At 44.8% G+C, this 22559-nt stretch overlaps 1 protein-coding gene across 2 annotated transcripts in view; it reads right to left on the reverse strand.

The window, feature by feature from the left end:
• The window catches only part of LOC147891645 (NADH dehydrogenase ubiquinone complex I, assembly factor-like protein (DUF185)), a 34640-nt gene extending 17487 nt beyond the window's left edge, over positions 1 to 17153 (reverse strand). The window contains exons 1-6 of one of the 2 annotated variants that reach the window (XM_087388856.1): positions 16947 to 17153; positions 16787 to 16860; positions 16560 to 16703; positions 16366 to 16476; positions 6283 to 6526; positions 5905 to 5963 (exon numbers count right to left, since the gene is read on the reverse strand). In XM_087388856.1, the coding sequence (XP_087244982.1) occupies positions 5905 to 5963; positions 6283 to 6526; positions 16366 to 16476; positions 16560 to 16703; positions 16787 to 16860; positions 16947 to 17106 (792 nt within the window). In that variant the 5' untranslated portion in view covers positions 17107 to 17153. The remainder of the gene's footprint in view (positions 1 to 5904; positions 5964 to 6282; positions 6527 to 16365; positions 16477 to 16559; positions 16704 to 16786; positions 16861 to 16946) is intronic. The other variant, XM_087388857.1, reaches the window with a different exon arrangement.
• Positions 17154 to 22559: the final 5406 nt, after the last annotated feature.

Genomic DNA, 22559 nt, shown 5'->3' on the forward strand with positions numbered 1-22559 from the left:
CTCCTCATTTGCCTTTTCTCTTCAATTCACAATTTTGAATCTCTCCAAGAAATCCTATCAAATCTTGCTGGGACATCCTTGGTTGCGTGAAAGATAAGTCCTCCATGATTGCGGAACTGACAATCCAAAATCGTGACACCGCAGTAAGAGTGAATGTGGGGACAGAAGCAATAAAACCAATCGTGCCTAAAGCATTGGATGAAACCTCTTCAACGATGATTTCAAGCAAATCAACCCCCCTGCAACAACATGCCATAGCGGGCGATACACAAAGCAATGTCAATAATTTGGATCCAAGCATTGGCAACCATTGACAACTGCCATTCACTAGATCCCATCTTCTCGCAGATTGAACTAAGGTCCTGCACGTAAATCCTCCCCTCACACATGAAGGACCAATCGATCTAGAGGTGACATTCTTTATGGTGGATCTTGAATGGAATCTGAAGAAGCTATCCATTCCAATAAGGACTCGGATTTTCCTTGGGACCTTGAAACTGAAGCTGAGAATGCTCAATTTAAAGATCAAGTCTTTGATAATGACTTAGCTATTCTGCATGCCCTAATGGAAGTCGAGCTTCCCAAAGTTGAAACTCCAAAGCTGAATAATAGCATAAGATTCGCCGCAAAGCCAAGACCGAACACTTTAATGAGTTCGAACGAGTCCAAACTAGGATCGTCGAATTGTATCTTACCAAGCCAGGTCCCTTAAAATCTAAGCCACCTCCTCTTGAATGGTCCCCTGATGAACTTAAAGGAATATGCACAGCAAATGAACCCTTACTTGGGAATACTTTGTCCGTGGAAAAGTTACCCCACAATTCCCAACGTAAGGAGTTTTGAAAGTATAAGTCACATGTGCGGATGAAGCTTGATACAAAGACTTTAAAAAAAGAAAGTCTACATGAGCCTCAAAAATTGATTAATGATACTACTATGCCACACAATACTCATAGCACATGTCAAGCTAGTTCAACACCATCATAGACTAATCTTTGAGAAGTGCCAGAGTACTTCAAGAACTACACAAGTAGTACTGTCCCCATAACAATGCCAAGACCACTAAGAGAATCTGAAGTTCAAGAAACCAATAGCATTGGAGAGACTCCAATCTATGAGGGACCGGCAAAAACTCGCACAATAAACCTCGCTGAAGGGGAGGAAGAAAAATTGGTATTCATTGGAAAACAGCTTATACAGGAAGATGAAACAAAACTCAAAGCACTCCTAATGGAATACCGAGACTTCCTAGCATGGTCGTAGCATGGTCGTACGAGGAAATGAAAGGAATTTCACCAGAACTGGCAGTACACACAATATCTATAAGGGAAGATGTCCACCCTAAGGTATGTGGACCTTATCGAACAAATCCAAAGTATGACACCATGGTTTATGACGATTTGGAAAAACTCTTAGATGTCAAATTCATCTATGAGATCGAGCACACTGATTGGGTTTCACCCATCGTCATCGTGTCTAAACGCAACAAGAAGCTAAGAATATGCGTTAACTTAAAGAATGTGAATGCTGCCACAATCAGGGATCACTATCCCCTACCCTTAACAGAAACAGTATTGGAAAAGGTGGCTGAATCAGAGACATATAGCTTCTTGGATGGCTTCAATGGCTATAAGCAAGTACAAATTGCTCCTACTGACCAATCAAAATAGCATTTGCTACAGAATGGGATATATTTGCATGTAGAGTCATGCCATTCAACCTTTGTAATGCACAAGCCACATTCCAACGAGTCGTGTTCACAGCTTTCAAGTCATTTATGAATACGTTTCTACAAGTGTTCTTAGATTATTTGTGCAGCCACTCGAACAAAAAAGACCACTTCAAATGTCTTGAAGCAGTTCTAATCAAATGCAGGGAGTATGCCAATTCATGGTCACCCTAAATCCAACAAAATGTCAGTTCGTGGTCACCCACGAAGTTCTTTTGGGACACATCGTTTCATAACATGAAATTGCAACTAACATGGGCAAAATCAAAATCATCATGGAATTATCTCCTCCTACAAATTCCAAAGATGTACACGTCTTTATAGGATATGCCGACTATTATAAAGGAATTTATCTTGCGGTATGCCATGATAGCCAAATCACTTTACAATTTATTAGTGGAATTCTTATGGATAGAAGAGTGCGACTAAGCCTTTAAGCTTTTAAAGTGACGCCTAATCATAGCAATCATACTTATATCTCCCAATTGGGATATTGATTTTCATGTTCATCTGATGGCTCTAAGTATGCAATTGACAGTGTGCTTTGCCAACCTGGTGAACATAAGAAAGACTGCCTATTCTACTTTACTAGTCGACAACTCAATGATACAGAGATCAACGATACCACCACAAAAAGAAAAGCCCTCGCAATGGTGTATAATGTTAAGAAATTTCAACACTATCTCATTGGCAAATGATTTTGTCTTCTACACCGACCATCAAGTATTGCTTTATCTTGTCAACAGTCCACGTACAATAGGAAGAATAACCAAATGGCTTCTCTTGCTTCAAGAATTCAACTCCAAGATAGTGGTCCACAAAGGTACCAGATACTACATTGCCGATCATAAGTCTCGTGTCAGGACGGGAGAATAAGCCACTGGAGTAGAGAATGACTTGCAAAATGCCACACTATTTCATATAGATGTTCCAAATTGGTGTGCAGATATCATTCGGTACTTAATGGTGGAAAGACCACCCTTTGAAATACAAATAGTGGATGCCAGAAAACTAATTTTAAAAGCTGCACCCTATCAACTCATTACATGACAACTATACAAGATGGGCAAGGACCACGTTTTAAGAAGATGTGTAATGCCTTATGAGATCATGTTAATCCTTAGCGAAGTCCATAAAGGCATTGCAAGAGGACACTTCCAAGAGAAAGCCACAACAAGAAAAGTCCTCGCAGACTACTAGTGGACAACACTTTAGACACATGCCTATGAATATGTCAAAGACTGTGATGTATGCCAACGGACTACTAAACCACAACACAAGGACTTCAATCCCCTAACAACACTTATTGCACAAAAACCATTTGAAAAATGGGGGATTGATTATGTGGGTCCGATCCATCCAGCAGCAAAGGAAACACAGGCACGCTACATCATTATCGCCACTGATTACTTTACCAAGTGAGCTAAAGCTAAAGCAGTCAGAAAGACAAATGCCAAAAGCACAATGAGATTCTTATACGAGAATATGATCACCTAATTCGGATATCCCATTGAAATTATATCGAATAGAGACGCGCATTTTGTCAATGAGGTTATCCAAGAACTCTTGTCTGGCTTTATGATAATCCATAGAAAAAGCACACCCTACTATCCCAAGGGAATGGACAGGCCGAATCCACTAATAAAATATTATGCATTATCATCACCAAGATAATAGAACCACAGCGTTCTAATTGGACAGAGAAACTAAATGCAGCCTACGGGCATACCAAACCACACTCAATGCAGCCTTATGGATCGGCTAACAGACGAGGTCCATTCACATCTTTTGGGGCCCTATTAGACCTCGACAGGATGCGTGATCTCATTGTCTATAATAGTCTTTACAGATGGCCCACCTCAGGTGGTTTCACGTGCTTTCCACATGGGGGATGCTCCAGCGTTGTTGATTACATCATGGGATCCCCTGCCTTCACATCTCGCATCACTGACTTCACCGTAGCACCTCTCTCTCTAGGGCCTGATCATACCTATCTTTTCTTTAGCATCTTAGAGTCAGTTCCCGCTTGACGGGAGTCACAGTCGCCCTGGTTAGTCACAGAGCTATGACCAGGAGACATGCCAGGCCTGCACGTTTGAGTGGCCGACAACACTCTATCGCCGATTCCATGCCCCCATTGCCTCATCCACCCTGATGTTCTGATGTTGATGATGATTATGATGATGATGATGATGATGAGATAGTCGATTACCAACATGACTATGTTGTACTCATGATTTATTACTGACATTCTGTATTTCTTGCATTTGCATTGGTATGAATGCTCGTTTTAGTAGCTCCATCACCACAGCTCATTTGTACCAGGTTTTTCACAGTCTCATAGATCCATCGGTCTTCCGAAGACTTTAATAAACTTTCTTTCTTTCTTTCTCTCACGAGAGGGCCGCCTTTGCCCACTTTGCAACTTGCAGGAGATCGAGTCGGAGGAGCACTTTGCTTTCAGATGTCCTATCTATTATGCCATCCGAGGCCGATACCACTATCTCTTCCGCGACGGATTCGGCCCCCTCCCACACATGCTGCAGTTCCCGGATCAGCGATGCCTAGCCGCTTTCTTACATGAGATGACTCGCCACCGAGATACCTCTCTTCGAGCACAGCGACACGCGCAGCACACACAGCGTGAGGACACCCAGCGGCCCATCACTGATTTCTTCCAGTCACAGGATACCTCTCCTCAGTCTAGCCGACGACGCGGACGTGAGCGAGAGCCAAAGCCACGACAGCTGCGCCAGCGGACGGACTCGCACATCCGGGTCCATGACATCTCGTCTCTGCTCTCTGCCCGCCCCACCGGGGTTACCATTTCCCTCATCCACAGGGCCACCCGCCCCCCCGACGACCAAGGTCGACTAGGCCGCGTGACGTCAGAGGCCAGTCATCTATCGCAGGGTTTTTTCCAGCCTCCCATTTGACGGCCCCTCTATGATTGGTCTCTGACGATCACCACCTGCACATATATTTTGTATCTCCCTCCCCTGCCCCATTTTTAGTGCCCCCCCCTTCTTTTTTGTATCATCTGGAGGTTGACACATATTTTTTGTATCAGGACTAGACACACCGTCCTTCATAACCTCTTTTTTGTAGAAACGGTTGGCTGGCCCGTTTTGAGACCGCCACCGTTATGCTCATTGTATCAGTTATCTTTAGTCTCATAGACCTTCACGGTCTCCCGAAGACTTTAATAAACTTTCTTTCTTTCTTTCTTTCTCTCTCTCTCTCTCTCTCAAACCTGCGTGCCCAAATGCAAGATGACATGAAGAGATGGCAAAGGAGAGATGCAAACAAAATGGGCAAAGGATATGGCTCAAGTTGTGGACAAGAAAACCAGCTCTATTGCTTCCCAAATTGAAACACACTAGAAGCCCAAGTTGCTACTCTCAAAGAGGAGAACGAGAAGCTGAAGGCAGGCACACATGGGGAGGGAGGAGAGCTTCAACCACCCCTAAAAGAGGAGCTGAACATCATCAAAGAGAAAATGAAGCAACTCAAGGATGTAAAGGGGACTTCAGCAAAGGGATGCAAGATCATGGATTGAGCTGAAATATGAGAATGAGCAACTCGAGAAAGAAATGGCAGTTTTGCAGAAAACTACGCAGGGGAAACATGCCGAGTTTACGCAGCAAATCACCAAGGGAAAGGCAGATATGCTTGCATGGAAAAATGTACTAAAAAAAGGTACAGCAGCACCCAAAAAGGAACTCATCTCTAAAACTTTGGAGGAAGAGGCGTAGCAGCAAGGCTTTAAATGTGTGGGTTAGAGACCTAACAGTAGGTGACACCCCCATGTCAAATACCCAAGCTCTATTTGTCAAGATGGGAGTAAAGCTCACGTATGAATCAGTTTGGAGGGTGGGAAAGGTAGAAGGCACAGACAAGGCCCATGGTAGTGAAATTCCGGACAGCCACAGATAGATCCACCCTCATGAGCATGAGGGAGTAACTAAAGGGTCCCAAGATTTTCTTGAATGATGACCTCACACTCCTACAGCAAGAGCAGGCAGTTCGTCACTTATTTAACTTTAAAGGATCCTTCTCCATCTATAAATTCATGATTTCGAGTGAGAATATTTTCACGTCCATTCAAATTATGTTTTAAAGGCCTAGGGAAGAACAATGCAGGTGACAAGTCCTGATTTGGCATTACTTGTTACCTGAAATTGATGTATCGGTAATGCATCAAAAAATTCATGGGCAATGATGATTGTGGGCACTGCAGCCAAACAAGTGACTCAAATTTCAGATTAAAAATCACTATTAAAAGGCGACCAACTGAGAAAGAGAAACTGGCAGTAAACAATATGGAAACATCACAAAAAGCATCCTCGAATCACATCCACAGACCTTCAGGATCACAAACATTTAGTGAGTTTCATTGGTTGAATTGTCAAACAATTCATTCGCCAATCAGAAATTTCCCACACATGGCTTCTTGCAACAGAAAATAAGAAAAAACCACAGTTTTAAAGTAAGTACACTACATAGTCCTGCAGTACAAAATAAGAAAACCAAATCATTTGTGAAGGTCTCACCTCCGCGTGGAACCTGTTCTAAGTCAACATGCCATGAGATGTTTGGCACGAAAAATTTGCTTGCCATCTTCTTGGGGGCACTCGCCATTTCTTGTTGGGAAGCACCACCTCCAGTATTTGATTCTTCCCTTTTCTCTTCTGAATTAACACCAAGAGACTTCTGCTGGATTACACGCAGAGCAGGACTACACTCTACAAGATGCACCGCCATTGCATGGGAAAATTCACTAAATTTTGCAACTCCCTGAAGCACAAGGTACAGAAAACAAGGATGCTCAGCAGTTCACATTGATTACATGCAGATGTCACTTTCAGTTTAGCATCCATGTATGCACTGGCACGCAGTCCACCAATCAGATGCAATTGCAGAAATGTCATTTACTTTTGGATTCATTCAACCAAAAAAAACTAATCCTGTAAAAGCAAAATGAGAAATGCAGTAGTTAACCTTAGGTAGTCAACAAGATTACAAATCATTGACCCAATCATGCACAGCAGCTGCTAATTATATGCAACACTGCAAATATGAACAGCATGCACTTAAAAATACAAAGGCCCACAAGCAATGAGTTCAATCCATACGCGTATGCTTTCAATAACGCATATGCTTTCGGTAATGCTCCTCTTAGGAGAAGATTTCTCCACCAGGTAAGCCCAAAAATTCCAGGGAGATAGATCCTTATGTGATCAGAGTAATGCCTATTCTTTATTAGCAGAACTCTCAAAGCTGATGAACAAGAATAATGAAATATTGGTAGGCTGATCTTGCAAGCTCCCTGCTATCCCCCCGCGCTGCCTTCCTTGCTCCCTGTCGCCTCTGTTCTCAGCCTCCTTCCCTTCTGCCCCTTCTTCCCTCTAACCTTGCCTCATTTCCCCTTCACTTTTGGCCTCCCAGCCTCGCCTGCAGCTGTAGAGAAGGGGAAAGGGGAAGAATTGGAGATGGAGAGAGAATAGCAGAAAGAAGGGAGAAGAGAGGAGAAGGGGAAGGAGAGAGGAAGAGAGAGAAGGATGAGGGGAGAGAGAGAGAGAGAGAGAGAGAGAGAGAGAGAGAGGAGATAGAGAGTGTGAGCGTAGGCAGCAGGTAGCAGGAAGGAGGGAGAGTAGATAGGATTAGATGTCACATCAAAAGTACCATACAAATCATTTAGGGCTGACTTATATAGTCCCCCTTCTTTCTCCTATCTTACCACCACTTTGTAAGAAAACAATACAACGTCTGTGCTCAACAGATAACAGGATCTTATACACAAGAGAGAAAACAGATAGTATGGAGAATCAAAAATTTGATTACTGTAGAACTAATACAATAGATGGCGCTGCCTCCCAGCCGTGCGCTCCTGTGAGAGAAGCTTCGATGGCGTGCTGAAAACAGTAGAGGACGGAGGCTGGATGCTAAGGAATCAGGGTTGCTGTAGCCAGTGATGAAATGGGCTTCACAAGCTTGCTCTTATATAGCCACCACCAGTCGTAGTCGGTTAGATCCAATTGGGTGATCGACCCAGTTTGCCCAAAACGGCCGACTGGGGGTCGGTCCCAAAATAGGCCACCGACCACACGATAGAACTGATGCGTAAAATAGAGCAACTTACCTACGGTTTTCATTCGGCCCAGAGCCATCCGGGATCATCTGGGGCTCCAAACGGGCCTCGCAACCCGAGAGTGGGCTGTCTCGAGAAATGCTCCGTCTACCCTCTATGCGGTCAGTCATGGGATGCCTTCCCGCACTTGCATGTAGCCTAGTTGGCAGTGTGCCAACTCCGCGTCCAGCCATCAGGCCACACATGGCCCCCATCTGGTGTCCAAACCAGGACCTACCGGATAACCGAGCTACTCAAATGCCTTCTCCTCATATGGGGGGCTTACAAGTAGAGTTAGCCGGTTCCCGCGTAGTTACCTGAGAGTGGAGCATTGATATCTAACACCCCTCCCTCAATGTCCACCCGCAAGTGAACTTACTTTTTCGGGCCAATGCCAAGTAGATGAAGATGCCTCTCTAGCAAGTCTCTTCCAAGAGCCTTCGTGAAGATGTCCGCAGCATTCTTTATAGTCGGACAGTACACCAAGTTGACCTCTTCATCCATGATGAGCTCGCATACAAAGTGATATTGAATCTCAATGTGTTTTGTGCGAGCGTGGAACACAGGGTTCTTTGCAATCACCATGCAACTCTGATTGTCACATGATAACTGTGTAAGCTTGTTCTGCACTGCACCCATGTCCCCTAAAATCCTTCTCAACCACACTGCCTCGCAAGAAGCAAAACATGCTGATTTGTACTCAACCTCGGTAGAAGAAAGAGCAACTGTGGGTTGCTTCTTGCTGACCCATGACAAAGCTCTAGATCCAAGTGAGAAACAGTAACCTGTCACTGATCTCCTGCTGTCCACATCTCCTGCCCAATCTGAGTCACAGAATCCGGTCAAGATGTTGCCCTTGGTATAGGTGATGCCATAATCAAGTGTGCCTTTGATGTATTTCAGCACCCGCATCCCTGCCCTCCAATGGTTCTCCCGGGGCTTATTGGAAAACATGCTTAGTACACCAGTCGCAAAGCTGATGCCCGGCTGCATGTTGCACAAGTAAATCAAACTACCCATAAGTATTCTGTACTTCGCTTCGTCCACCAGTGGTGATGAATCCTCGTTTGAGAGCTTCACGTCAACCTCCATAGGGGTGCCAACTGTCTTGCACTCAGCCATGCCAAATGCCTTCAGTATCTCTCCAGCACACTTCCGCTGTGAGATGAAGATCTATTTTAGCTCTTGCCAAACTTCAATCCCAAAACAGAAATGCATTAGTCTGAGGTCTGTCATTTCAAACTCTCTTCCTAGCAAATGCTTTGTCTGTGAGATCTTCTCTTCATGGTTCCCTGTTATGACAAGGTCGTCCACATAAAGGACCACGATCATATACCTACCTCCTTCTCTGAAGATATACAGATTTGCATCAAATGGGCTCCTCCTGAACCCGTTTGCAGAAAGTAGGCATCAATCCGCTGGTACCACGCTCGTGGGACCTGTTTCAACCCGTAAAGTACCTTCTTCAATTTACAGACTTTACCTTCTGAGCCGGGGATCAAAAAACCTGGTGGTTGTTTCACGTATACCTCCTCCTTGAGATCTCCATTCAGAAAGGTGGATTTTACATCCATCTAAAACAAGGGCCAACTTCCATGGGCAGCTAAAGCCAAAACACTGCGAATTGTGATTAGTCGAGCTGTGGGAGCAAAAGTATCATGATAATCAAAACCATGTACCTGTGCGAATCCTTTTGCCACGAGCCGAGCCTTATACTTATCCAACGTGCCGTCGAACTTGTACTTGGTCTTGTACACCCACTTGGTGCCGATTACCTTGCGTTTTGGTAAACGATTCATAAGGTCGCAAGTGTTGTTCTTCATTATGGAGCCATACTATGACTGCATAGCCTCCATCCACCTATCATCACCTTGTGCCTCTTCAAGACACTTGGGTTCATCAGCACGGATCACCTTTGTCATCAAAGCGTAGTTGACCAAGTGCTCCTGCGCCCTTCTTTGCTTCTCTAATCTCTTGGACCGGCGGTGTTCGGATGGTTCCTCCTCAATGGCTGAAGGTTCTCTGCCGTCCAAAAGCTGCTTTACCCACTTCGGGAATGGTCGTTGCCGTTGTAGTTCCGCAGGCTCTTCTTCCTCTTCTTTATCTTGACTTCTCCCAAGCACCGTTGGGGGAGTTCGGTCTGCTGTTGATGATTGTACTGGATGGATATCTTGGTCTTGATTGTCTGGGAAGGAAGCATCCTCCTTCAATTGATGCGGCTGTTCTGAGAAGACCACATCGCGACTTACTATTACCTTCTTGATAACAGGGTTATAGAGACAGTAACCTTTCGCCTCTTCACTGTAGCCCAAGAAAATACACTTCTGGCTCTTCGGTTCCCATTTGGTCCTATTAGCATCAGGGACATGCACAAAACAGTCACATCCAAAAACTCTGAAATGTGCAGCTGAAGGTTTCTTACCAAAAAAGGCCTGCAGTGGAGTCATCCCGCCATTCACAGCCTTCGTGTAGCTACAATTTAGAATATAAACTGCAGTGTTACATGCTTCAGCCCAAAAAGTCTTTGGCAAATCTTTCCCTTTCATCATACTCCTGCCCATTTCGCAGATAACGCGCATCTTGCGTTCTGCTACTCCATTTTGCTGTGATGTATGTGGCAGGGGTTTCTGTCTCTTGATCCCGTGACTTTTGCAGTAACTTTCGAATTCAGTTGATGTGAACTCTCCACCTTTGTCTGATCTCAATTTCTTCACCTTCCTCCCCGTTTCTGTCTCGACCATTACATGCCATTCCTTGAACTTACTAAAAGTCTCGTCTTTAGTCTTCAGGAAGTATATCCATATCCTTCTGCTGTAGTCGTCGATCAGCGTCATCAAGTAGTAGGAACCACCCAAAGCTTCCGTCTCCATCTTTCCGCAGAGTTCCGTATGAACGAGCTCTAGAGGAGCCTTTGCCCTGCTGGCCTCTTTAGGAAAGGGCTGCCGATGCTGCTTGCCCATCATGCAAGCTTCACATACATCGAGCAGATCTGTAATTTCTGGTAGATCTGCAATCATTCCACTTTTATGCATCTCCTTTAAAGAACTAAGGTTTAGATGACCAAATCTCCATGCCACAGCTTAGTGTTCTTTACATCCGCTTGAGCACTGAAAGCCGAGAGTTCGTAGATGTTGTTGCGCCGTGTACCTTTACCAATGACCTTCCCTTGAATATCCAAGATCTGTACACCATTCTTATCGAATTGAACTTTGAGGTCCCGATCCGTGATCGCAGAAACAGACAACAAGTTCCTCTTGATATCTGGTACATAAAGAACATCAGACAACTGCCTCTGTGCAAATCTCCTCAATTGCTACGAATAGCTCTACTCGTACTGCCTGCGTGCTGTTGCTGGACTCTTTCTTTACTCCGTTCTTCTCATCTGCAATCTTCTTCCGGCACTCATTTTGCTTGTGCCCTGCCTTGTTGCAATAGAAGCACTTGATCTTCTTCTTTTTCTTTTTATCATCAGAAGAAGATGGGTTACTTGAGTCCTTACCCTTACCTTTCTTTGATCTAGCATAGAAGGCCGAATCTTCTCCAGTCCTCGTCTTTAGACGCATCTCCTCCTCTAGAAGCATCGCGCTGAAATCCTCAAAGTTGAGGAGCGGATTTTTATTCTGCGTATTCAACGCCGTAATAAGACCGTTGTACTTTGGTGGGAGAATCCGTATGCACCTTCGTACTAGATTCTCGCTGGTGATAGTAATGCCAATCGTAGTCATCTGATCGCGCAGATTCTTCACCCTGGTGATGAACTTCTCTGCCGCTTCAGACTCAGACAATTTCTCGTTCGCAAGTTGAGTCTCCAGATTCTGAATCCGCGTCTGATTCTTGGTCTCGTACTGATTTTTCAAGACCGTCCATGCCGCCTCCACTGTGGTGAAATGTTGAATTAACACCATGACGGAATCACTTACACTGCAGACAATAGAACACAGCGCATCTGCATTTCTTCTTGTCCACGCGAGAATCTCATCCGCAGTTTGTACTATCTGTTGTCATGCATTGGCTGGATCCGATAACCGGCTTCACGTCCACCCCAGTAGCAATATCCCAAAGCTCGTATGCACTTAGGATGGTCTTCATCTTGACCTTCCAGAGTGGATGGTTAGTACCGTCCAACTTTCCGCTTTCATCGAACGATGGGATTCACAGTCTTGCGGACTGGGTCATCTCTCACAATCTGCTCGCAAACAGAAACACACTACCAAATCTTCTTGCCAGAGTCCAAGCTCTGATACCATGTAAGAAAGCAATGCAACGGCTGTGCTCAACAAATAATAGGATCTCATACGCAAGAGAGAAAACACATAGTATGGAGAATCAAAAATTTGATTATTGTAGAACTGATACAATAGATGGCGCTGTCTCCCAACCGTGCGCTCCTGTGAGAGAAGCTTCGATGGCATGCTAGAAACAGTAGAGGAAGGCTGGATGCTAAGGAATCAGGGTTGCTATAGTCAGTGATGAAATGGGCTTCACGAGCTTGCTCTTATATAGCCACTAGTCGTAGTCGGTTAGACCCAATTGGGTGACCGACCCAGTCCGCCCAAAACGGCCAACTGGGGGTCGGTCCCAAAATAGGCCACCGACCACACGATAGAACCGATGCGCAAAATAGAGCAACTAATCTACAGTTACCGTTCGGCCCAGAGCCATCCGGGATCATCTGGGGCTCCAAACGGGCCCCGCAACCCAAGAGTGGGCTGCCCCGGGAAATGCTCCGTCTACCCTCTATGCGGTCAGTCATGGGATGCCTTCCCGCACTTGCATGTAGCCTAGTTGGCAGTGTGCCAACTCCGTCTAGCCATCAGGCCACACATGGCCCCCATCTGGTGTCCAAACCAGGACCTACCGGATAACCGAGCTACTCAAATGCCTTCTCCTCATATGTGGGGCTTACAAGTAGAGTTAGCTGGTTCCCGCGTAGTTACCCGAGAGTGGAGCATTGATATCTAAGACACTTTCCCTTCTTTTTTTCCACCTAATTCCCTGCTATTTCCCACCTTCATTATAGCCATCCCTCCCCAAGGAATTTTGCCCTCAAAATTTTATATGCGGGCTGTTAAATAGGTGCAGCAAACAGCAAATAATAATCAGCCCAGTAGGAGATAGCAGTTGTCCTGGACAATTCTCTCTGGCTACCATGAGTTCTCATCCTCAGGAAGTCCCTGCTACTTGATAAGATACTCGGTGTAGACTTTGTTCGAGGTACGTGATCCCTAAAACCCATGATATGCTCCAGATGTGGCCCTCCTCATCCATAGGTGGTAGCTCAGGAAGGACTTGGACATGCTGTCCGACATGCGGCTTCAGCAAGGACACATGGAAAACATTATGAACCCTGGAGGTCCTCGGTAGCTCCAACTCATACGCCACCTCACCAACTTTGCAGAGGATCCTGTGGGGACGGTAATACCTGTGAGCAAGCTTCATGTTGGTGTTACCTTTCAGCGAGGCATAACGGTTCTTATGGAGGCGTAAGTGCACATAATCCCCTTCTTCAAAAGACAGATACCTCCTATGTTCATCTGCATACTTCTTCTGCTTGGCTAGGCATCCTGCATATTCTTTTTAGCCAATTGCAAAAGGGCATCCATACTCTCCAAGTCATTTCTTGCTTGCTGATTTTTCACAGCCATGTCAGCAACTAAAGATGGCATACCCGCATACCCACTTTGCATCCATACATAGCCTCGAACGGGCTCATGCCAATAGAGATGTGCTTGGTACTGTTGATACCCACTTATCCTAAGACTTCTGTGTGTCATGACAGAAATGCCTCAAATACTCCTCCAGCCATTCGTTCACCCTTTCTGACTGTCCATCCGTCTCAAGGTGGTAAGCAGTGCTAGGTGTATGAGAAGTACCCACTGCTATAAATAACTCCTGCCAAAAGTGACCCATAAATTTTGCATCTCTGTCGCTGACAATCTCCCGAGGGAAGCCATGATGCTTAAAAACATGCTCGATGAACTGCCAAGCAACTTGTGATGCTGAATAACGGGTCTTAGTGGGTATGAAATGGGCTTGCTTTGTCATTCTGTCAACCACCACAAAAATGCTATCCCATCCCCGCTCTGTGGAAGGCAACCATGTGATGAAATCCGTAGCAATGTGAGTCCATTTGCCTTCTGGAATAGGTAATGGCTGCAACAGACCCGCGGGTAACCGGCTGTTCACTTTATTCTATTGGCAAAGCAAACATTCACTGACAAATTTAACTACATCCCACCACAAGCCATCCCAGATAAAGCTCTGTTTGACCTTTTCATATGTCTTAGTAATACCCTTGGAATGGTCAAACTCAGACCAGATTTTGGAGATTTCCCCCAAATTGAGCAGTTTGAACTTGGAGGCCAAAATTGGAGCTATTAGCAGCAGCATTCAAGGGGCTTTCTGAGGGGAATGAAAGCTCTTATTGAGGTGTATGTCCAGCCCAGAGGAGAGGCGAAAAGTCATGCGGCATAAGTCGGGGCAGCAGCAGCAGCAAAATTCGCCGAAGAATTGTCAATATCTCCTCATTCCTTCAACCATTGCTGCTCAGATTTCAACTGAAGCTTCCTCATAGCCCAAAACTCTAATGCTACAATTTTGAGCTGTTTGCATGCATGTGGGCCAGCAATGCCCTGATCTTGTACAGCCCCTATTCCTTTATTCCTTGTGCCATGGTCTTTCCTGTATCCTTTGATTGGATCAGAACTTCTCTGACATCAAATTCTGCCCTCGTTCTGTTCTTCATAATCTGACTAATAGAAACCAGTTTCTTGCATAGATCAGGTAGAGCATTTGAAGAGTCCTCTCCTCACTTGAGCTTGTGGTGAATGGAATGGTCCCAATCCCTTAACTCAGCACTTCCTATTATCTCCAACAATCACCAAAGGGTCCAAATATGCAGGCTGCAATGATGAGAAAGAGCTCCCCCTCGCAACATTCATTGAATCTGACTTTCACTCTTCCTAGGGTTTGTCACCCTCCTCATCCTCCGATCTACTTTTGCACTCTTTTGCAATATGGCCAAGCTTGTTGCAATAGAAATATTTCCTCTTCTTTTTCTTGTCCTCAATCATCTGACTTGGTCCCCTTCAAGTCGTCGTCATCATTGGGCTTGTGTTGCCAGGCTTACCTTGCAGCCTCTCACTTTGGCAAGGAAGACCTTGCCATTGCCATCTCCGTCGTATTGCTTCTCTCAGGCTTCCTCCTACAACAGCAGAGACCCAAGCTCCTCAAACGTGATCATAGTAGACCGTTTCCCATTGCCACCCTTGTTACAAACCCCTTTGAAGATCCTAGGGAGTGACCCTAGCCCAAGCATGGCTAACTGACTCGTGTCCACTCTGTGACCAATTGCTGCCACTGGTACATCACAACCTTCAATTTGATAAAATGGTTGTGGGTCTGGTCCCCATCCTCTATCCTCATACTGAAAACTTGATTCTGGAGGGAAAAGCTGTGGGGCGTGTTATTTTGTTTCATAGAGATCCTTGGAGATCTTTCAGGCACTTGCCGTCATATCCACAAGCTAGATGTGGGGTCTAACCGCATCTGCAGTGGTGCCGATTATCATGGATAGTGCGTCCACATCTCTCTGTGTCCAATCTCGCACTGCTATTGGATCTGCGGTGCTACAACTCCTGTCGGTGGATCCATCAAATCCTTGGGCTTCACATCAATTCCTTCAGCGATCTCCCATATAAGCCTTGACTACATAGCTTCACCTTACAGATAGGATAGTTAGTACCACCAATTTTCCATTCTCTCCAGAGCTAGGAACAAGCAAGCGAGAAAAACAAGTAGTGGAAAGCCAAGCTCAGGCATGAGGTGATTGCTGTAAATCGCAATTAGAAAAATGCCGGTTGACTTTCTTAGAGTCTACTGTACAAGGTTTATATAGCACAACTCTTCTGATCTTATGGCGGCTAGGATGAGCTGGGATTTAGCCTAAGCGCCTTTTTAAAGCTTTAAAGCACTTTTTCAAGGCTATAAAAAGCTAGGGGTAATTCAATTCTTCCAATAAGGTCACATAAAGTGACCGATACTATGTGCTTTGTACAAACACCTTTGCCATGACGGAGCTAATCATCATGTTTTTGTAGTTGGCCATGTTATTCTTCTCTCTCCCTTTATAGGATGGTTTAATCTAATTTCTTGTCCACTTGACGAGGAAACCCTCGTACTTCGATCACAAACGAGCATACAACAAGATTGACATGAAAGTAGCATATTACCTGAGACCAAATTGACAACATGATAACTAGAAAGAAAAAGGGCTTTGAAGCTTCGTGCTTAGGTTAATTCTGTTTTCCAATGATAACTTGTGAGTTTAGAAACTCTTTTGAAATCATGCAAGAGCATTTCATCCAAAATGCACGCGTATAGGGGCAAAGACGCACAAGCATATGTCAAATGAAAGGTAGACTATACGGATGGCCCCATACTTTTCCCACCAGAATGTGAGGTTTAGGTAGCAACAATGCTAGTTACATGAGGATAAACAGCTTACACGGAGTAAGTCAGCCATTAAGGTGCCACGACCAGGCCCCAGTTCAACAAGATTGAATTCCTTTGGCTGCCCCATTTGCTGCCATAAGCACATGCTCCATATGCCGATCAGCTGAACAGTTATCAATAAATAATTACCGCTTGAATGTGAATACATCTAAGAGTTCAAGACGAAATCACTCCACAAAAACAAACCTCCCCAAACATCTGACTGACGTCCGGTGACGTGATGAAATCCCCATCGGTTCCAAAGACGTCCCTGTTCATGTAGAAACCGGCGGTTGGATTCGTGAGGACTTCTTCCATGTAGTCAGCCACGCTGATGGGACCACCCCGGAACTGCGAAACCAGCTGCATTAGGTACTACCGCAGTGCAGTACGCAAATTCAAATAAATGCATGCCAGCAAAAAAGGGCCTATACTCTAATCAGTGACTTGATATGCTTGAACATCGCAGATTCCTGGAACCGCTCAGAGCGTTCCCCATGGCTGTGATCTGTGAAACGACGTGGAGGTCAACCTGAAAGACGATACAAGGAAAGAAGCAGCAAAGAAAGGATGGAGAAGGCGACGCAAGAGCACCTGGAGGTGCGGACAAGCCAGTTCTGTCGATGCTAATGAAGACACTGTGATCTTGGAAATCAGCATTTTGGTGAGAACAAAAAGGCTGGGCAGAGACGAACCGGGAAAGGCAGCTCCTGGTGGTTCGAAAGCCAATCCGGAGGAAAGGCAGGGTCGCCATGAAGAGCGTGAAAGTGGTGAGCGATGATGATGATCATCACTGCTAAGAAAAACTCTCATTCTCTCTCTCTCTCTCTGTCTCTCTCTCTGCCAAGTAGGATTGCCACATCAGCAGCGACAACCTGGCGCTTCACCGGACCTTGTGGCTGTCATCTAACGCGCAGATGCAACGGCCCCAATCACTTCTGGCTCAATAGGTCAAAAATGAGACCGCGCAACCTATATCGAGGAGACGGTAAAGGTTGGCCATCTCGACGAGAAGGTCGACCAACAGTGGCGACGCCATGCATGAAGGCAGAGGCGCACCAGAGGGAGAGCTTGTAGGCCTCTCTTTGAACAAAGAAGAGGGGTGTGAGTGTATGAGTGGTGCCCTTGGATATTTGTCAAAGGCCTTGCAGTGAATCCTCTCTTCAGTGTGTATATAGTCTCATCCAAGCCAACATTTCTACTGCTCTTGGTGATCACACTTGTTGTCAATCATCACAGGGGTGACTCTTGTGTTGGGTGTGTTGAGTTCCCCAAGATCGACATCTGATAACCCTGTGAAAGCCCTGGCCGGTGTGGTAGCCAAGAGAGGCACAAGAGTTGACGACATGCAAAGGCAATTCGCCCCCATGCTTCTTATGCCAAGTAGGCTGACTTCCCAACGCCAACAGGCGTGCAGAGCTGCACTTACCCACCCATGCCACACTAAAAGTATCTAGGCCATGAGCTATATGTGGGGGCAATCTTTCTATCCATGATCCGTGGGTGGGATAGCTTGTAAACACCCTAAGGTCATCCTTGTTTCATTTTGCGCCTTAATACTTTACGGCAATGATGCAAAATGTCCAGCAAAAGGAAAAGGTACGATTGCTCTCAAGTCAGATGGAGTTGTAAAACAGTTGTCCAATGTTCTTTATGTGCCAGATATCAAGAGGAACTTGTTGTCCGTTTCTACGATCACAGATCGGGACCTTAAAGTTCACTTCGATAAGAATGGCGCACAGATATTGGATCTTCAAGGGAAGGTCATTGGTAAAGGTACACGGTGCAACAACATCTACAAACTCTCAGCTTTCAGTGCTCGAGCCAATGTGAGCAACACTAAGCTGTGGCATGAGAGGTTTGGTCATCTAAACCTTAGATCTTTAAAGGAGATGCATAAAAGTGGAATGATTGCAGACCTACCAGAAATTACAAATCTGCCTGATGTATGTGAAGCTCGCATGATGGGCAAGCAGCATCAGTAGCCCTTTCCTAAAGAGGCCAGCAGGGCAAATGCTCCTCTAGAGCTCGTTCACACGGACCTCTGCGGAAAGATAGAGACAGAAGCTTTGGGTGGTTCCTACTACTTCATAACGCTAATCGACGACTACAGTAGAAGGATATGGATATACTTCTTGAAGACTAAAGATAAGGCTTTTTGTAAGTTCAAAAGATGGCATGTAATGGTCGAGAAAGAAACGGGGAGAAAGGTGAAGAAGTTGAGATTAGACAAAGGTGGAGAGTTCACATCAACTGAATTCGAAAGTTATTGCAAAAGTCACGGGATCAAGAGGAAGAAACCCCCGCTACATACATCACAGCAAAATGGAGTAGCAGAGCGCAAGATGCACGTCATCTACGAAATGGGCAGGAGTATGATGAAAGGGGAAGATTTGCCAGAACTACACTGCAAGCCTTTTTTCTGGTAAGAAAGCTTCAGTTGCACATTTCAGAGTTTTTGGATGTGACTGTTTTGTGCATGTCCCTGATGCTAACAGGACCAAATGGGAACCGAAGAGCCGGAAGTGTATTTTCTTGGGCTACAGTGAAGAGGCAAAGGGTTACCGTCTCTATAATCCTGTTACCAAGAAGGTAATAGTAAGTCACGATGTGGTCTTCTCAGAACAGTCGCATCAATTGGAGGAGGATGCTTCCTTCCCAGACAACCAGGATGAGGATATCCATCCAGTACAACCACCAACAATAGACCGAACTCCCCCAATGGTGCTTGGGAGGATTCAAGATAAAGAAGAGGAAGAAGAGCCTGCAGAACCACAATGGCAACGGCCAGTCCCAAAGTGGGTAAAGCAGCTTTTGGATGGTAGAGAACCTCCAGCCATTAAGGAGGAACCATCCGAACACCGCCGGTCCTAGAGATTAGAGGAGCAAAGAAGGGCACAGGAACACTTGGTCAACTACACTTTGATGACAGAGGTGATCCGTGCTAAAGAACCCAAGTGTCTTAAAGAAGCACAGGGTGATGATAGGTGGATGGAGGCTATGCAGTTGGAGTATGGCTCCATAATGAAGAACAACACTTGGGACCTTGTGGATCGACCACCAAAACGCGAGGTAATCAGCAACAAGACCAAGTACAAGTCTGACAGCACGTTGGATAAGTACAAGGCTCAGCTCGTGGCAAAAGAATTCGCATAGGTACATGGTTTTGATTATCAGGATACTTTTGCTCCCACAGCTTGACTAACCACAATTCACAGTGTTTTGGCTTTAGCAGCACAGGAAAGTTGGCCCATGTTTCAGATGGATGTAAAATTTGCTTTTCTGAATGGAGATCTCAAGGAGGAAGTATACGTGGAACAACCACCAAGTCTTGTGATCCCCGGTTCCGGTTCAGAAGGTAAAGTCTATAAACTGAAGAAGGCATTTTACGGGCTAAAACAGGCCCCATGAGCATGGTACCAGCGGATTGATGTCTACTTTTTGCAAAACGGGTTTAGGAGGAGCCCATCTGATGCAAATTTGTATATCTACAGAGGAGGAGGTAGGTGTATGATCGTGGTCCTTTACGTGGACGACCTTGTCATAACAGGAAATCATGAAGAGAAGATCTCGCAAACAAAGTAGTTCCTAGGAAGAGAGTTTGAAATGACAGACCTCAGACTAATGCATTTCTATCTCGGGATTGAAGTTTGGCAAGAGCCAAAACAGATCTTCATTTCACAGCTGAAGTATGCTAGAGAGATACTGAAGGCATTTGGCATGGCTGAGTGCAAGACAGTTGGTACCCCTATGGAGGTTGACATGAAGCTCTCAAATGAGGATTCATCACCACTAGTGGACAAAGCGAAGTACAGAAGGCTTATGGGTAGTTTGATTTACTTGTGCAACACATGGCCGGACATCAGCTTTGCGACTGGTGTACTAAGTAGGTTTTCCAATAAGCCCCGGGAGAACCATTGGAGGGCAACGATGCAGGTGCTGAAATACATCAAAGGCAGACTTGATTATGGCATCACCTAAACCAAGGGCAACATCTTGACCGGATTCTGTGACTCAGATTGGGTAGGAGACGTGGACAATAAGAGATTAGTGACATGTTACTGTTTCTCACTTGGATCTGGAGCTGTGTCATGGGTCAACAAGAAGCAACCTACAGTTGCTCTTTTTTCTACCGAGGCTAAGTACAAAATCAGCATGTTTTGCCTCTTGTGAGGCAGTGTGGTTGAGGAGGATTTTAGGGGACATGGGTGTAGTGCAGAACAAGCCTACGCAGTTATCATGTGACAATCAGAGTTGCATGGCAATTGCAAAGAACCCTATGTTTCACGCTCGCACAAAATACATTGAGATTCAATATCACTTTGTACACGAGCTCATCACAGATGGAGAGGTCGACTTGGTGTACTGTCCGACTACAGAGAATATGCAACACCATCTAACTAGACCAAGTCCCTATTGAGATTACACCTTCGTCCCTTAACCACCACTGATGTTGCAACATAAAACAATGTTGAACAAAAAGTGTATCATGTTCCTTGTTGTTAAAGACAAAAAAGTGAATCATATTCCTTGTCATTAGAGACATAAAAGTGAATCTCTTTATGAATCTTCTTCTCTCCTTCAATCTCAAAGTGTTGATACATTATTTGGACAAGTATAATGACTTTATTAGAATACCAATGCATTGTTGTATCTGATTTTTCTTCTTAAAACTATATTTTTTGCAAATTCAACCACTAAAGTGACAACATCCAAAGGGAAATTTCTCAAACACTCCTTGAATAGGTTAGATTTTCATCTTGCCAAAAAAATATGTGGGATAAATCATTCAAGATGCTTTTTCCACGTTCTTAGTGCAATGGATACCTCAACCTCCTTATATGTCAATCTCCCAACTTCTGTTCTTGCTATTGTCATTCATACCTACATCTACATTTTCAAATGACTTCATTTTAACTAGATGATCTATTATAGATAGCTCATAGGGATAGGTAGTCATTTTTTTTGTGCCACACTTGTGGCAATCCCCTTAAGGCAATTCAAATCATGTGGTTTGGGATAAAATATAGCTCCCACATGATTACGATGCCAGTACTTATGGTTCCCACATTCACTTGATTGACCTTCAGTAAAACAAATAGCATAGTCAGATCTACAAAACTTTCCATGGAATCCAAAATTTTCAAAGCGAATATGATTTATTGCATCTTCATCTCCACATGATAGATGCAACAACACGTAACTCTATCTATCAATTTCCTAACAAAGAATGGCTTTAGGTCTTAAATGAATGGGAACTAAATTGTGCATCTAGAAACATTATCCCGAACCTTAAATATAGCTCCACCTTCAGCATCAAAAGAGAGAATTGAGCATTGTTTCCCCTGCAATTTTAGGCAAATTTTAGGGAAGCAGTCAATCAAAATCACTAACCATAATAATTGCTAGTATTCTAGATCAAATTGATAGATTGGAAGTGCTATGTAGTTTTCTTGGTACTATTAACTAGAAAAGAAATCAAGGCATGAGGCTAGACGCTAGGCATGGCGACGCTCAAGGGCCATGGGGGAGAGGGAATGTGAGGGGAGAAGCATTAACATGGGTGGGGAAAAGGGATTAATAGGGGTGGGAATGAAGAGGGAGACCATGGCACAAAGAGGAAGGGAGAGGGGGAAGAGGAGCATGTACATGATGGGAGGTGGAATGTAGAGATGGAGACATCAAGGGAAAAGAAGAGAGTCATGCTTTATTTGAAAGGAAGGATGGGGGAAATCAAAGTACTAGCTAGGTGGCTTTAGAAGAATGAGCATGTCACATCAAGGAATAGCCCCCTCCTTTTATAGCCAAGAGAGGGAGTCTCTCCCAATAAATGCATCCTCCCACATGCATGGTGTGTGTTGAGGAATCTCCCATGTGGGCTAGGTGGGTATGCACTCTCAATTGTGTGCGACAATCCTTTGCCTCATTTTTCCACATAAATAAAACCCCATAATTTTGGTAAAGCATTATGCATGAGGTATTGAAAATCATAACCTTGGTCTTCCCAAAGTTGATTGTCGGGTTTCTCTCTCTATAGAACACCTCTAAGTCCTCTAGATGTCTCTACAGACTGTAGACCACCATTGAAGATGATATGAGGACTACATCATTGGCGTATAGCAATATCTATATCATGAGGTCAAGTAGTAGTGATCCCTTCCCCCTAGGCAGTATATGAAGGATGTGATCTCATCAATATAAATGCTA

Source organism: Dipteris shenzhenensis, chromosome 17 (genome assembly GCF_047967505.1).
Source record: "Dipteris shenzhenensis isolate YYH24624 ecotype China chromosome 17, Dip_SZ_1.0, whole genome shotgun sequence".
NCBI lineage: Eukaryota > Viridiplantae > Streptophyta > Polypodiopsida > Gleicheniales > Dipteridaceae > Dipteris > Dipteris shenzhenensis.